This window comes from Harmonia axyridis, chromosome 5 (assembly GCF_914767665.1).
Source record: "Harmonia axyridis chromosome 5, icHarAxyr1.1, whole genome shotgun sequence".
NCBI classification, from domain to species: domain Eukaryota; kingdom Metazoa; phylum Arthropoda; class Insecta; order Coleoptera; family Coccinellidae; genus Harmonia; species Harmonia axyridis.
Genome location: NC_059505.1, coordinates 1042006 through 1058752, shown reverse-complemented (window position 1 = coordinate 1058752; position 16747 = coordinate 1042006). Strand labels below are relative to the sequence as shown.

At 36.0% G+C, this 16747-nt stretch overlaps 1 protein-coding gene across 1 annotated transcript in view; it reads right to left on the bottom strand.

Annotated features, from left to right (window-relative positions):
* LOC123679632 (octopamine receptor Oamb) overlaps positions 1-16747 on the bottom strand; it is a 132647-nt gene that overhangs the window by 29886 nt on the left and 86014 nt on the right. Inside the window, exon 4 of the mRNA XM_045617016.1 lies at positions 15283-15516. Coding sequence (XP_045472972.1) covers positions 15283-15516 — 234 coding nt within the window. The remainder of the gene's footprint in view (positions 1-15282; positions 15517-16747) is intronic.

Here is a 16747-nt window from a genome sequence, read left to right as displayed (position 1 = left end):
CGCAATTTTTACATGTCCCCAACATGGTTAGATTACGTTGTCGGATTGTGATATAAAGGATGTTTTTTTTAAAGCTATAGAACTTGAAATTGCAATAAAACAACGATAGATTATTCGATTGACATGAATTTTATTTATCCACAAGATAATCTTGTGGCATTACATTTCAAATATGATTTCTGGCATATGACGGCTGGCTCGGATGTAGTCCAATCTGGACGTCCAATTTTCGATGACTTTTTCCAACATTTGTGGCCATTTATCGGCAATAACACGGCGAATATTGTCTTCCAAATGGTCAAGGGTTTGTGGCTTATCCGTAAGACCAATGACTTTACATAGCCCCACAGAAAATAGTCTAGCGGTGTTAAATCACAAGATCTTGGAGGCCAATTCACAGGTCCAAAACGTGAAATTAGGCGGTCATCAAACGTGACTTTCAATAAATCGATTGTGGCACGAGCTGTGTGACATGTTGCGCCGTCTTGTTGGAACCACAGCTCCTGGACATCATGGTTGTTCAATTCAGGAATGAAAAAGTTAGTAATCATGGCTCTATACCGATCACCATTGATTGTAATGTTCTGGCCATCATCGTTTTTGGAGAAGTACGGACCAATGATTCCACGTAGTCATTCAACCTGAAGTGCGCTTCAACAAACAAAACTGCCGCATTTAGAGTGAAGTTAATCCTCAAGTGTATGTCGAAACACCGTTACATCCAGAAAAACTGACTGTTTGGTGCGCTTTATGGGCTGGTGGAATCATTGGTCCGAACTTCTTCAAAAACGATGATGGCCAGAACATTACAATCAATGGTGATCGGTATAGAGCCATGATTACTAACTTTTTCATTCCTGAATTGAACAACCATGATGTCCAGGAGCTGTGGTTCCAACAAGACGGCGCAACATGTCACACAGCTCGTGCCACAATCGATTTATTGAAAGACACGTTTGGTGACCGCCTAATTTCACGTTTTGGAACTGTGAATTGGCCTCCAAGATGATGTGATTTAACACCGCTAGACTACTTTCTGTGGGGCTATGTGAAGTCATTGGTCTATGCGGATAAGCCACAAACCCTTGACCATTTGGAAGACAACATTCGCCGTGTTATTGCCGATATACGGCCACAAATGTTGGAAAAAGTAATAGAAAATTGGACGTCCAGATTGGACAACATCCGAGCCAGCCGTGGCGGTCATATGCCAGAAATCATATTTAAAATGTAATGCCACAAGATTATCTTTCGGATAAATAAAATTCATGTCAATCGAATAATCCATCGTTGTTTTATTGCAATTCAAAGTTCTATAGCTCTAAAAAAAACACCCTTTAGTTAACTGAGGAGGACATTTGAACAGTTATTTTTCAGAGGAATCAAGCTACAATGAAAAAAATTGCTAAAAAATGAGTAAAATGTAAATTAAATTTCATTTTCTCGGACTATTAATATTATTTGAGAAGAGAGGAAAAAACATTTGAAGGAAAAACATGTATCAACTTTTCAAAAACGGATCGAGAAGGATCTAACCACAAAAACTATTCATCAGAATCGAACAACTAGCCCGATACCTCCCACTCAGAATCTTCTCGGAACGTGTTTGACACAGAAAGCGATCAAATGGGATTCTGAGACCGACTGGGCACAAGCAGGAAAATCCGACGGATTCCAGCTAAGGAAAAACCAATGACGCAAAGGAATGCAATCGGCTACAAATTTTCTCCAGGCTGAAAATAGCTTTTCTGCAGCGCAAAAAGAGAATGCAGGTCGTTCTAACTTTGCTCTGTATCTCTCCTCACATATTTTCCGCAGGGAAAATGCCAATATTTGAACTTAAGACACACTTCTCGGAAAGGTTGGTTGTCGGAAACTACAATTAAATTCCAGTCTTGAGATTGAGCGGACCGAACATGTGGGAATTGTAAATAAAACACTCGATTGCAGAGAAGTGATTGGAAAAATCTTGTGGGTGAGGTTTATTATAGGAATTTTTTTCGATAGTACAATAACAACATCATATTTTGAAATCTTTTGTGTGTAAAGTCTATTGTTTTTTTAGCAGAGCTCTTTTCACTCCTGCGAATAATCATAAAATTTCGTATTCAATCAAGTAGGTTGACAACCATCACTTTGACAGAAAACCATTGTTGTTTAGGACATTTCGAGCCGTTTTTGTAGTTATTTTTCTAATTATTTTGTTGTTATGTTTTTTTGTTTATAATTGTTTCAAAATATACGATATCAACCTAATGCAACTCAATTCACAAAAAATAGAAACTGAAAAAGTATACAGATATAAAAAGGAAAACCGATATAAAAATGAATTACAAAGTAATCTTGAAATAATTATGGATTCAATATTTTTGATAATTCATTGTTAAAAGTCACTTCATACCACTTTCAGGTATCCAAGTTTTTAAAAACTTCACTTTTACGTTGAAAATTTGAGCAGTAAAACTGTCTGCGCGAAAATCTGAAGTACACGTCTCAGTTTAGTTTTTAGTGGTGTTTCCGAATATTAAAACAGATTTTCAAAATTCCGATGTACAGGGTGTTGTTTCGAGGATTCAAACGATTCATAATTTTTTGTTAACCCGGACCTAGAATTTCAAGGCGGTTATTGCATGATACGTTTAGACTCTCAATTAGTAACATATTTGTCAAATATAAAGAAAATATACAGGGTGGTTCGTTTGATATAGCCTCCGAAAGAAACGGGCAAGATTAATAAAACACCCTGTCTCTCGGCTACGAAGACAGTAAGACCCAATAAATGGGGTATCTCCAGAACCGCCTTGGTGCCACCTATGCACTTGTGAAGTATTTCCGTTTCCCAATGAAACACCCTGTATTGGAAATTGAATGATTCCCGATAGCAAGTTGAAATGGAACTAGATTTTAGTCAGTTTCCATAGACCACTAAATTATTTTTCATCCAATTCCGGTTCATTGTTTCCTACCACCGAAATTCCACAGGCTACTTATCGTGAACGGCTTCGATTCATACCGAGACACATTAATTGAATCGTCCCTTTACCCCGAAATCCAGACAATCCGAAAGAACAAGTGGGCGAAATCCAATTGAGAATCCCAATTTCAACCGGAACCCACTTTTATAAGCCACTGCTTCTGCACCCACGCACGTTGCGTCAAATTCATAAAATAATCACGTCAAACTTAATGACGTAGAGTTGGAAGTGCCCACAAAGAAGCCAGTCGAATTCGATTATATAAGTTGAATTTGAATGTGTCCCTTAGATCTGCAGACCTAGAATAATTCGTGGAAATGTAATGTAGAATTCCAGAAGATGATGGTACTTTGGTATAGTGATATAACAAAGTGAAAATTCATTTCAACGACATGCTATACGCTCTATTAGTGTGACGTTACACACAGCCATTTTTGGGTTCTCCTGTCAGTGTTCGGAATCCAAACAAATAAATTGTCATTCAAATTAGTACGGTGTGGTTGAAGAAATTGGCTTATCTTCATAAATAAGAGTATTTGAGGAACGATTTCAGTATTAATTGATAGACAGAAGGAACGAGGTTAATATCAGTAAGTTTGAATCCTGTATCATTCCCCAGATTTTGTAAAAAGCCGTGTTTATTAGTTGAACTTCAAGTTCGAACTTACTGGCATTAATCTCGTGACTTCTGTCTATCAATTAATCGTAAAATCGTACCTTAAATAATCTTATTTATCAAAATAAGCTAATTTCTTCAACGACAACGTACTAATTTGAATGACAATTTGTTTGTTTGGATTCCGAACACTGACAGGAGAACTGAAATGTCGGTGTGTGACGTCATCACTAAAAGTGCGTATTGTTGTTGGAATTAACATATAATAAAGGGGTTTTCAACAAGAACTTCGTTTTTCAATATGCTCACACCGGAAATACATGACAGCTTTGACATTTCGTTTTTTGAAATATCTATTATTATTTGTAGTGGGGTCGTTTCGGTTCGGTAAGCCTTCCGGGAACTGCGACCATGTAGATCTTTTGTTCTCTACTCTACTCATTCATGGAAACCCAAGGAGGTCGTCAATGGCGTTGATAAAAATATTCAACTATGTAGTGGCAGAGAGGACAGGGGAAATAAAAATCCTTAATGAGATGCCGACGTTTCGACCTTTATTTCTGGTCTTTTTCAAGGCTGGAAACAGAACGACATTGAAAACATGGGGCATAACATAGTGCCATAATATAAAGAAAGTAGTATACTCTAGTAGGCGCAGAAACAAAATACAACAGAGCATTACAAAAAACATAATCTAAAACACATACCAATTCATATGAATAATCCCTCACAATATTCTGAGGTGGACATAAAACTGTGTCGTCAATTTTTTAAGAAATCAATATACAATATACAATATACAGGTCCACTGGTCAACAGATGAAACTATCTATAATCTTTTATTATAATTTTAGGGTGTTCAAAAGATTTTTCCACATTAAGTACAATAAACAGCTGAAAACTAGTCTCCGTGTCATCTGTCATATGCAGAACGTCGAGCGTCATATGGTTATCTAATGTCAAAGAAAGGGGTATGTTCCTGAAATTCGTCAAGAACGAATCATCCGTTTGTATCTCTCTAAAATGTTGTGATATATTGTGCTCAAATTCTGTACATCAGTCCTCAAATTTACCGTCTCGTTTAAAGAAATATGAATCATCTCACCGATACATCTCTTTTTATAGTTTTTTTCTTTTTCTAAGATGGTGACGTTCTCGAAATCGAAATTGTGGTCTTCGTTGAAGTGATGAGCGGCTAGAGCGGTTTTTTCATTTTTGTCTTTATTAGTGGGTCTACAATCATATCTGTGCTGGTAGACTCTATTTTTAAGATACTGTTTGGTCATACCTATGTAGCATCTGCTGCAGTCTTTACAAGGGATCTTGTATATTAAATCGGATTGCAAACCATCTGGAGTTTTATCTTTGATTTTCGAGAAAAGGGAACTGACGCATTTCAGTGGATAGAAGGCCAGTCTTGCAGAAGAGTTAGCTTGTTGCAAGGCTCTGTTCATGTTTTCAGATAGACCTTGAATATAAGGAAAACGGTAATATCTGGTTCGTTCATCATTCCTCGAACCTGCATCGTTAGTGAGCACTTTCCTTTTATATTGATTAAGAATACGTTTGACCAAGGTTGTTGGGTAATTGATAAAAATGACAAACCTCCTTAGGGGCCTTGGCCGTTCCCTCCCTGGTATCCAGGACCGGCTTACCCATATGAATGGTTCTTAAGCCAGCCAGCTCTGGACAGTTGCATACCATGTGTTCGGCTGTTTCTGCTTCCGATCCACAGAGCCTGCAAATCTCGTCTGCTGACTTTCCTATACGGTACAAATGATGTTTGTACCGACAGTGCACCGTCAGCAGTCCCACCATCACCCGAAGCTTGGTTTGTGACAGCTTCAAGAGCTTTTTGGCTTAGGTAGATGAAATCGTCACGAGTTTCTTTGCCTGATCAAGTCCAGGAGTGTTAGTCTAGTGGATTATCCTGTTATTCAACTCTCATTGCTGGACAGCAGCTTTATATTGGTCTTTTCCTAGCCGACAGAAAAGCTCAGATCCAGCAGGTGTTAACGTTGATGCACTTTTTACAAGCTCATCAGCTTTTTCATTCCTTCAACCCCACAGTGCCCTGGTACCCATAGTAGAGTCACTTTATTGCCTCTGGCCAGCTGCTTTATGGTGTTACGGCACCAAGTCAGCAGAGACCCCTGGCAACACGATTCCAGGGATCTCAGCGTGGCTTGGCTGTCCGTGGTGATGTAGATATGCGCCCCCTTGAGGTTCATTTTAAGACACTCCTGAGCGCATACATAAACAGCCAGTTTCTCGGTTTGTGAAATGGAGGGCTCACTTCTCAGGGCTTTAGAGATCCTCAGTTTAGGTCCATATATCCCAATGCCAGTACCTCTCTCTGATTTTCATCCATCGGTGAACCATATGGATGACTTTTTGGCCAAACGATTTACGAAACTTATTGCACTAGGACGGTTTCAAAGGGCGTTTCAAAATCGAAAGTGGTTGGCATAACATCCGATGGTTTTGCCAATCTAGTTGATTCAATATCCTCATATGTGAAGGTTACATTAAGAGAAATTCGGTATATAAAAATTCGGTATATAAAAAGTACCTCCTCGAGCGGGACTCGAAGCCACAACCTCCGAATCACTAGTCCAGTGCTCTATCTCTGAGTTTTTTTTCGGTCAACATAACCGTCCTTCTGAGAGATCGTTATTGTGAATTATTACTGTTCAATTGTTGCGCCAGTTGCAACTTGTAAGGCTTCAAGGCCAAATCCTTATGGGGCCTACAGAGGAGCAACTTAGTTGCGAACCAAGTTGACAAATTGGATTACCAACCACCAACTAGCACACAGACGAGCAATTTAGTCGCCAACTTGACAAGTTGGCAACTTGGTTGGCGACTAAGTTGCTAGTCTGTGGGTCCCATATTGCAGAGATCGCCATGTGGTTATCGTGTATAACCTCAATTGTTCGGAACGTCGAGGAATTGACAAATTTGGATCTTCTTCAACAGTCTAGCCAACAACTGCGATGTTTTCACTTCCAACAACTAATTAAATGAAATATTATCGTAATTGCACAAGTGCATCAAAATTACCGATAATTTTGCATGACAGCGTGTTGTCATAAAAACTGCATGTATATTGTTACTGGAAAATACAGAAATAAGTTTTTTTTTGGGTAAATTGCATGATAACAATACGGTATCAAATTGTTACCAACAGTTAAGGTTGTACACCTTGTAGTGGAGTAATAAAACCAATAAAAACAGATCTTTGTCATTTTCTCCAACAAATCAGTGCGACGCCACTTGCTTCCACGAGATAAAAATCTCGACGTCAACGAACGTATCAGATTGCGAATAAACTCGTACGAATCTCCAGGTCGACTAGATTCCCCCCGCAATAATTCTCTCAGGAACCAAACGCAATTTTTCTTGCCGAGATGTGAGTTTATCTGGAGTTCCGCGACATATTTTACTCGAACCTCCTTGGCGACAACTTCCTCACCCCAATCTGTGGGCTGAGTTATGACGACATGTGTCCTCCCGACCGATAAAGAGGGTTAGCTAGGAATATATTATGCCTCGCAGGAGCTTAAGCCGTTTGCTATTTGGCTATTACTCACCGAATAGAAAATGGCATCTCAACAGTTCTTCAAAGGTTCGTACATAATGGATCTCTAGATCCCCGCAAGTTTATTTCCGGTTGGGCTAACCCAATATGGATTCAAAATCGCCTACTCAAACATATGGGGGTTCATATGGAGTATTCCTGGATTTTGTATTTACATTTTCCTACTCCAACGCTTGCTTGCCTATATAAACTCACGTTTTCCCTTCTAGTTCTGCATCTATCAACTGGAGATCTCATCATATTAACCATCCTATATTTCTTTAGTATCCGTGATCCCCCTACGCTTTTGCCTGAAACTCACAGCATACAGGGTGTTCCTAAATTGAACGTACAAACGAAAAGGGGAGATTCCTTAAGTGAGTTTAAAAAAAAAGTCCCATAAACATGGGGTCGCAAACGTTTCGTTTTCGAGATACAGAGTGTTGAAGTTTGAATTTTTTTCAAGTTTTTTTCTCATAGTATCTACACTTCACAAGATATTCAACTGAAATTTGGCATAGATATTACATTTGAGAGTTCTCACCACGTGACATGGCAATTTCGATAGAAGATCTACAGGGTGATATTTTTTCTGGAACACTGCCACCTGTTCTTCAGCAGAATTTTTTTTTGGTGAGCAACTGTTAATTTGAAAAAATATAAAAAGAAGCTTTGTTCTTATACTTAACTTTCGAGAGAATCGTTCAAAATTTTTTTTCTCGAAATCGTTGGTAGATACGACAAAACTACAAAAGACCGAAAAGTTAAGTATAAGAACAAAGCTTCTTTTTATATTTTTTCAAATTAACAGTTGCTCACCAAAAAAAAGTTCTGCTGAAGAAACATACTATGAGAAAAAAACTTGAAAAAAATTCAAACTTCAACACTCTGTATCTCGAAAACGAAACGTTTGCGACCCCATGTTTAAGGAACTTTTTTTTTAAACTCACTTAAGGAATCTCCCCTTTTCGTTTGTACGTTCAATTTAGGAACACCCTGTATATTGGTTACCAAAAGGAAGTAAAAAAATAGTTCAGAATAGGATTTAACATTTCGAAATAGACTATATGAACGTGAACATCTAAGGAAATTGTTTATTTCATGAAGTATTGTATTCTTGCTACTCAACAGTTCTTCTCAACAGTTCCTTCTCAACAGTTCTTCAAAGATACTTGTACAAGGTGTACAAAAATACTTATTGTCTAGCGGCAATTGGTTTGAATGTAACACCCTGTAGTTTGTTACATTTTTAGATTAACAAAAATGAGCTGTTTCCAAACAATTATGGTACTTGTGGTCTAGCAGATAGAATATGAAAGAAATTATTTCTTGTTTTTATACATTTTTATTAATCTAAAAATGTAACAAACTACAGGGTGTTACATTCAAACCAATTGCCGCTAGACAATAAGTATTTTTGATAATATTATTGAATGTTACGCGTCACTTTATGAGCACACACAAGACTATTGTATTTTTGTCCACCCTGTACCAATTGGAATCAACATGTGATACATTTTTGGAATCGGCTCAGCTAGAGTAATTGGAAAATTGAGAATGTCAATTTGGATACCTTGACTTTGACATCGTAGAAAATAATAAATCATTGTGTTTATCAATGTTTTTGGAGAGTGGAAATTTCAAACAGCTTTACTGACAAATAATAAATTTATTATCTGGAGTTTTTGGAATCCATTTGACAAATTCATCATATTTCCTTAGTCCTTAGTACAGCAAATAATTCTCTACATACAAACACAAATATTGTTAAAAATTTTCATTGACTTGAATGAGGATATTTCCTCATCAACTCCCTCAATTAATAAAACATCTTAATTTTATTTGGAGAACCGAATAAAACTCGTAGAATGTAAATTCCTCGGAATACTGTTTGTTTATCAAATTACTCAATTATTTCGTGGAATGATATCAACGACTTTGGTAATCATGCTTCATTAGTGAGACCGGTAAGGTTTTCAAACTAGAATCGATTACTTCCTTCGTTTTAATTAATTCGTTCCTTGAGAAGTTGGAGGTGCCTGCAAAATTAATTCTTCAAACGGAGAAAATTTCATAATATGACGTTCATCGCCGTTCCTGCAGGTTGGTTGATATCACGTACCGTAGAGCGGTGTGACTTTGCACCACTTTTTTTTTCTTGGTGTAACTTTTTCGTTTTTTTGTGAAATGAGTCCTGCGCAAAGTATGTTTAATTTGAACATTTTAGTTTTCGACTGCTTTGGTTAGAATCAGATGAAAAGGTGCACACTTCTTTTTTTTATTTTTAAATATTTGGCAAAGTAACCCACAAATCGGTGCGAGTTTGCCAATGCCTTGAAAATGCTTTTTTTGGCAATTTAATGAAATGCTGGCGGTATATTTCAGTGCACTTATGCCTCCGGGTTCGCCCATATATCTCTTGTTAATTTTATTCCGAAGAGTTCTTCCGGGAATGTTGTACACTTCGGAAGCTGTCTGTATTGAAATGTTTTCATTTCGAACTGCATTAATTGCTCGGATTAGTGTTTTTTCCGTATAATTACTTTATTTCCTTTCATCCAACTTCTTTTTTTATCGACGACCCATAATTGTACCTCAAAATGAAACAGGTGAAACAAATTTGGTATATGGCAATGTCTCCCGCCAAAGGGCCACAATAGAAAAACTTCCCGAAATGTCGAAATCCTCTCAACCAAATGTTTTCAGATTTGTTTTAACGCGACGTTTAATGAATGTAAAGTAAGCTGCTAAATATACATATTTCGATGTACCGTTCGCCATATTTTCTGCACAACTCCTAGTATTTCGCATATATATCCATGTTAAAAAATTACCCGCTCACATAACATACCGTAGCACACCATTCAAAGTACGCCAGACGACTGCGACGGTTGCAACATGTGGGTATATAGTGTGGTTAAAGGTTCCGAATCGTGATTTCTGTAAGATGTTGCCAACTTTACAAAAACAAAGTTAAACTTGAAATATTAGGCAGTTCGACAAAGTCACCTCCGTTGGCAAAGTCACACCGCTCTACCGTACGTGAAATACTGAACGGGCAATGTGTATACAGGGTGATTCACCGCGATGATAGCCTATTAGACGTTTATGGAAAATTGAACATAATTTTGTGCTGTTGGGTTTGATACAATGAGCTTTCACCCTGGAATATTTTCAGATCTTTAAAAGTTTCGGTTATTTCAAATGGCACATCCAATATATTAAAGCATCATTAGATGAATTAGGTCACAATTTTCGAATATTTATGCAGAAAAAGTTTTCTTCGGCAAAACCTTTTTCATTTTCGATTCTAGTAATTAATACGTAATATCATAAGACTTTGCGGTCTGCACAAAAATGTACAGGGTTCTAATGAGAAGACTTGGACAACTCAAATTAATCAAAACTCAATATTTTCAAACTAGAACCTATATTTTCTATTATTTTAGTCAATTCTACGTATAAAATGCCCAATTTAGTTATCAAAAAACAGAATTTTTCTCTTTCTGTATTTCCCGAAGTCATAGACTACTTCCACTCAGTTAGAAATTGCAGTTTATCCTTATTTTAATGTTATAGGCAAAGGGTTTGTTTGAGTAACCCCCTTTTTATTGTTTTACGTAGAATTGACTAAAAGAATTGTAATTTGAAAATCTTGAGTTTTGATGGATTTGAGTTGTCCAAGTTCATGATCTTCTTATAAACACCCTATACATTTTTGATCCAAACTGCAAACAGTCTAATAAAACAACGTATTGGTAGAATCGAAAACGAGGAAGGTTTTTCCGGAAAAACATTTTCTGCAGAAATATTAAAAAAAAAAATTAAGTCCTCGTCACCACCTTTTTTTTTCATAAGAATCCCATTAACTCACAAACCGTTGAGATTTTACGTAAGTTATGGCATATTGCTGAAATTGTCATCAAATAAGCTATCTAATGATGCAATAATATACTGGGTGTGCCATTTATAAATAAGAAAATAGTAGTCTCTTTCCGGTAGTTGTAGAGACCTAAAGTACTTCAGAGAGAAATATCATTGTCTCAAACCCCACTATGTAAATTTTCAGCACAAAATAATGACTGGTTTTCTATGAACGTCTAAGAGGCCATTACGGTGAATCATAATGTATGTTTTAGTTGTTCTTGTTGAATTTATCTCCCAGATTTCCGGGTAAATGAAACTGAATGATATCCTGCTCAGTTACCTATATAGTTTTCGAGTAATTTGATTCCATTGTTTCCAACAGAAGAGAAGGTTATTCTTTTACACGAGAGTAGGCGAATAGTTGCTTTCAATATAATAGGAGTATTTGAAATTGAAACATCAGGTGCGTCATATGATAGTTTGCTTTCAACAATGCTGTAAAATAGCCAATGAGTATTATCCTATTATCCACTAGGAGTTCATTTTGAGTATGCATGAAAAACCACATCATTAACATAACTACGGGTGGTCTTAATCAAACATATGATTACAATATACTCTTGGGTCTTAACATTTCAAGAATATATTTGAGTGATTGGAACAGTACAGTGCATCCCATTTTGGGTGAGACAGTCAGGTTTCTCGCTTGTTATTTAAGATAGAGCCTTGCGGTTTTCACGTTCCTGTCCTACTTTTTCGTGAAAATCAAGTTGGTCTAATCAGATTTTGCATAACTGTTTCCGTTCAAGAGATACAGGGTGATTTTGGAAATTGATACTTTTCGGACACCTCCTTTATCTCCGAAGTTATTAGAAATAATGCTGAGGTAAAAACTACGTCTGAATCAGAATTCTGCGTAGAATCCAGTGGCATACTCAATATTTTTTTTCGGGGTATGGTTTTGAAGATTCAACACAAACCTATATTTTTTTTAATGGAACACCATGTATATCATTACTTCGTTGAATTCGTAATTTTTTTCCCTTCAAAATGATGTATAATAGTATGTAGGTAGGATGTTCAGAAATATTAAAAAAAAAACTGAAACATCAAATAATGATGATTTTTTGTAAATGGGCAATGGATTTCCCATATAAAAGAAGAATCAATAATAATGACAATAATTTATAGCGATGACAGCTAGATCAGATTGGTTTTTTTCCCTCCAATGCCTACTTGATGAAACAATGCTCCCAAATGCATAGTAGCCATAATAACAACAAGGATGTTTGTATCATCAATGACCTACTACTTTTTAAAATCGAAAGTAATGATTCTCTTATTGAAACATGGCCCATTTACAAAAAATCATCATTATTTGATGTTTTAGTGTTTTTTTAACATTTTTGAACATCCTACCTACATAGTATCATACATCATTTTGAAGGGAAAAAATAACGAATTCAACGAAGTAATGATATATAGGGTGTTCCATTAAAAAAAATATAGGGTTGTGTTGAATATTCAAAACCATACCCCGAAAAAAAAAATTGAGTACGCCACTGGATTCTACGCAGAATTCTGATTGAGACGTAGTTTTTACATCAGCATTATTTCTAATAACTTCGGAGATAAGGGAGGGGTCCGAAAAGTATCAATTTCCAAAATCATCCTGTATCTTTTGAACGGAAACAGTTATGCAGAATCTGATTAGACCAACTTGAGTTTCACGAAAAAGTAGGAGAGGAACGTGAAAACCGCAAGGTTCTATCTTAAATAACAAGCGAGAAACCTGGCTGTCTCACCCAAAATGGGATGCACTGTACAGGGTGGGCAAATTTCGATGTTTTAGCACTACAACTTTTGAACCAGAGGAGATAGACAAAATCTGATACCCACTTCTCGATCTCTTTTTCTGAGAAACTAACAAGGGTAGTATTCATTTTTGGCCACCTTCTTTTGTTTTCGAGTTATAAGCGAAAATTGGAAAAATGGCGATATCGAAAAACATTTATATCTCCGCTAATACTGATGATAGAGCTCTGAAATTAAAACATTATACAGGCACTTTTTTACGTAGAATCCAGTGGCGTGCTCGTATTTTCAAAAGGGTTTTTAATTACGAAGCTATGACCCAAAGTTATGTTTTTTCAAATGGGAACACTAGATTTTTGTGCCATTTTCTGAAAGCTTAATTTTTCCTGATTTCAAAAATATATAACATCGTATGATTCGTATCAATATAAATAATAGAAAATGGCCAAAAACCTCTTTTCACCTAAGAGTCTCAATATTTCTATGGTTTCAACTGTTGATGAGCCTTTCTATAACAAGAGCAGTGTCCTTCCGTCAATCTGATTATTTCTATGCTTTTCACTTATTTCTACAAAATTCGAATCTATATTTATTTTATACAAATAGTTTCGATAAGATAAACGAACTTGGAAAAAGTTTCCTAGGTAGCTTGAACACAGTTTCAAATATTCATCTATTGAAATATCGAGAAGAGGTGTCGACTGTCCATTGTGCAATTGTTGTCATTATTAGGTTGAATATTATTTCTTGTTTGTCCCTTCGTAATAAAATGTTGAGTTCAATCATATATGCATTGTTTCATATGCTGTTTAAAATGGATGGGTACTTGTGCGTATTGATTCTGGAGACCTATGTTAATAATCTCCTGATACATGCATCTCAATACAACTCTTTCGATTGAAAAATTCGATCTTGTGGTTTCTCCGTTATTTCCAAATCAATTTTTAGATAAAAAATGTATAAAACATTATCTAGATTCGAATTTTGTAGGAATAAGTGAAAAGCATAGATATAATCAGATTGACGGAAGGACACTGCTCTTGTTATAGAAAGGCTCATCAACAGTTGAAACCATAGAAATATTGAGACTCTTAGGTGAAAAGAGGTTTTGGCCATTTTCTATTATTTATATTGATACGAATCATACGATGTTATATATTTTTGAAATCAGGAAAAATTAAGCTTTCAGAAAATGGCACACAAATCTAGTGTTCCCATTTGAAAAAACATAACTTTGGGTCATAGCTTCGTAATTAAAAACCCTTTTGAAAATACGAGCACGCCACTGGATTCTACGTAAAAAAGTGCCTGTATAATGTTTTAATTTCAGAGCTCTATCATCAGTATTAGCGGAGATATAAATGTTTTTCGATATCGCCATTTTTCCAATTTTCGCTTATAACTCGAAAACAAAAGAAGGTGGTAAAAAATGAATACTACCCTTGTTAGTTTCTCAGAAAAAGAGATCGAGAAGTGGGTATCAGATTTTGTCTATCTCCTCTGGTTCAAAAGTTGTAGTGCTAAAACATCGAAATTTGCCCACCCTGTACACAGGGTGTTCCAACATTAACGAGACATTATTTTACGGTTGAACGCTAAAATTTTCAAATTTTTTTCTATGCAGTATCATAAAGCTCCATTTGATTGGAAATACATAGGGTGTATCAAAAAAGTGTCAATGAACGAAGATATATTGTTTCAAATGGAACTACCTGTTTTTTATTCGATACTCAGATATAACATAAAAGAACTCAAGATTGTTCCAAGTTTCATATGCTCAAAACGTTTTTGGATATTTCGTTTTTTCATGAATTGAAGAATTTTTCTAAAATTCTAATATACTCAGAATGAATAAATCAATTTGAATGATATATTGAAAGTGAATGCAAGAAGATCGTAGGTGAGTACTGAATTTTTGGAACTCCTTGAGAACTCTTCTGGGTGTTCAGAATGACTCGATTAATCGATGACTCAATCAAACGTGGATATCGAGCTTATTCCAAATAGCACACCCTGTATTTTATTTTTCATTCGAAAAATAATTTTTCGAGGAAAATGAAATTTGTTTCCAAATAAGAAAAATAAAACACAAGATTTGATTGAATCATCAATGAATCATCTCATCTGAACACCCAGTAGAGCTCTCAATGATTATCAAAAAGTCAGTACTTACCTCCATTCTTCTAGTATTAACAAAACAAATATTCATTTGGGATAATTTATTCATTTTGTAGTCTTCAGGTTTTTCCGAACACCCTGAACAATTCGAGAATGTAGTTTGAATGTAGCTTAATGATACTAAAAAAATTGAATATTTCAGCACTTAACCCTAATAGAGCGTCACGTCAGTGGTTGAACACCCTGTATAGAGAATTTGTTTTTTTTTTTTCATTTTGATGACTATCCTACAAAATTGTGCAAATATTTACCTTGTCCCTCCATCCTATTAAGGGTGGAAAGCAGATAACAAAGCTCAAAATCCACAATCCAGCTATTAACCATTTTGCCCTTTTTCTGGACATGATACTGGGATAAGTGATAGGTCTTGTAACAGCTACATATCTGTCCAGAGAAATCGCACAGAGATTCAAGATGCTAGCAGTGCACATCCAAACGTCTAATGCCAGCCAAATCTTGCACCAGACATTTCCAAATATCCAAACCTGAAATGAAATTGCAATAGAGATTCATATATAGTGTTGTAACGATGAATTTAATTCGCAGAAAATGAAGAAATGATTAATGAAACAAATAGAATAAAAAGTCAAAAGGTGTTAAATCACAAGATCTTGATGGCCAATTCTTATAACCTCCCCGAGAAATAACACAACCAGAAAATTTTTCTTACAATTGCGATTGTTTTGTAGCTTGTGCGAAACGTATCGTCGTCTTTTCGAAAATAAACATCGTCCACAGCGATATTTTCTGATTACGACCATAATAAAATATCAATCATAGTTCATTCACCGTTGCACCACCCTTATTTTGGAATAAGTAAAGTCCAATCAGCCCACCAGCCCGGTAACAGCATCAAACAGTGATACGTTGAGGATGGAGAAACTTTTCAACAATCATTCTTTTTTTAGTATTGGCGTAGTTTCCACTTGACAGATAGCAAGCTATTTGAAATGAAACTTCTCATTAGAAACCCTCTATTATTGAAACCTTCGAGATAGTGCATGTCTGTCTACAAAAGCCACCACGAGCAACAGCTCCAAAGATGAATGGAGTTCCAAAAAAAAAAAAATGACGGAAAACAAAACGTCCATTCAGAAACGGAGCAAAGAGGCCATAAATCAATATCTAATTATCAGCGACTTCTTGAGTCTCCAATGATATTCCATCTACTCCGAAAAAACTCTCACGTAAAAAGCATTCAGCAATTGAGTAGGATAAAGCAAATTGAAAACTAGAGCCCCCATCGGCCATCCATGATTACTTTTTAATGTTTCGCCACTTGAGAGAAGACGAGGGTGAAAATCGATAATGACAAACGTTGATTCTATTCGCCGTACCTATTGGATTTTCCGCACAAAACATTTCGCCGATCAAGTTCTTGGCTCGCCGAACGAATTTAAAAATTGATTTTCCTCAGGGAAAAAATTAATTGGAAGCTGGCAATGAGTGGGAAACGAATAATTTTCATTTGAAGTTGGGTATCAATTGAAGTATTACCTCAAAATTGAATATTTCGTGGCCGAAAATAGTGGTGTCCGACGTGCTGAATAAAATAAAGCTCAATGCGAGAACTAAAAGTCAAGGTACCGGGTTTTTCACCATAATTTGACCCCCCTTTTAACATTGTTACTAAAAAAGGTACAAAAAAAATGTTTACTAAAAAAGTTTCACGAAATCGACTAGTGTTTTTTTAAAATGATTGGGGGCAATATATTG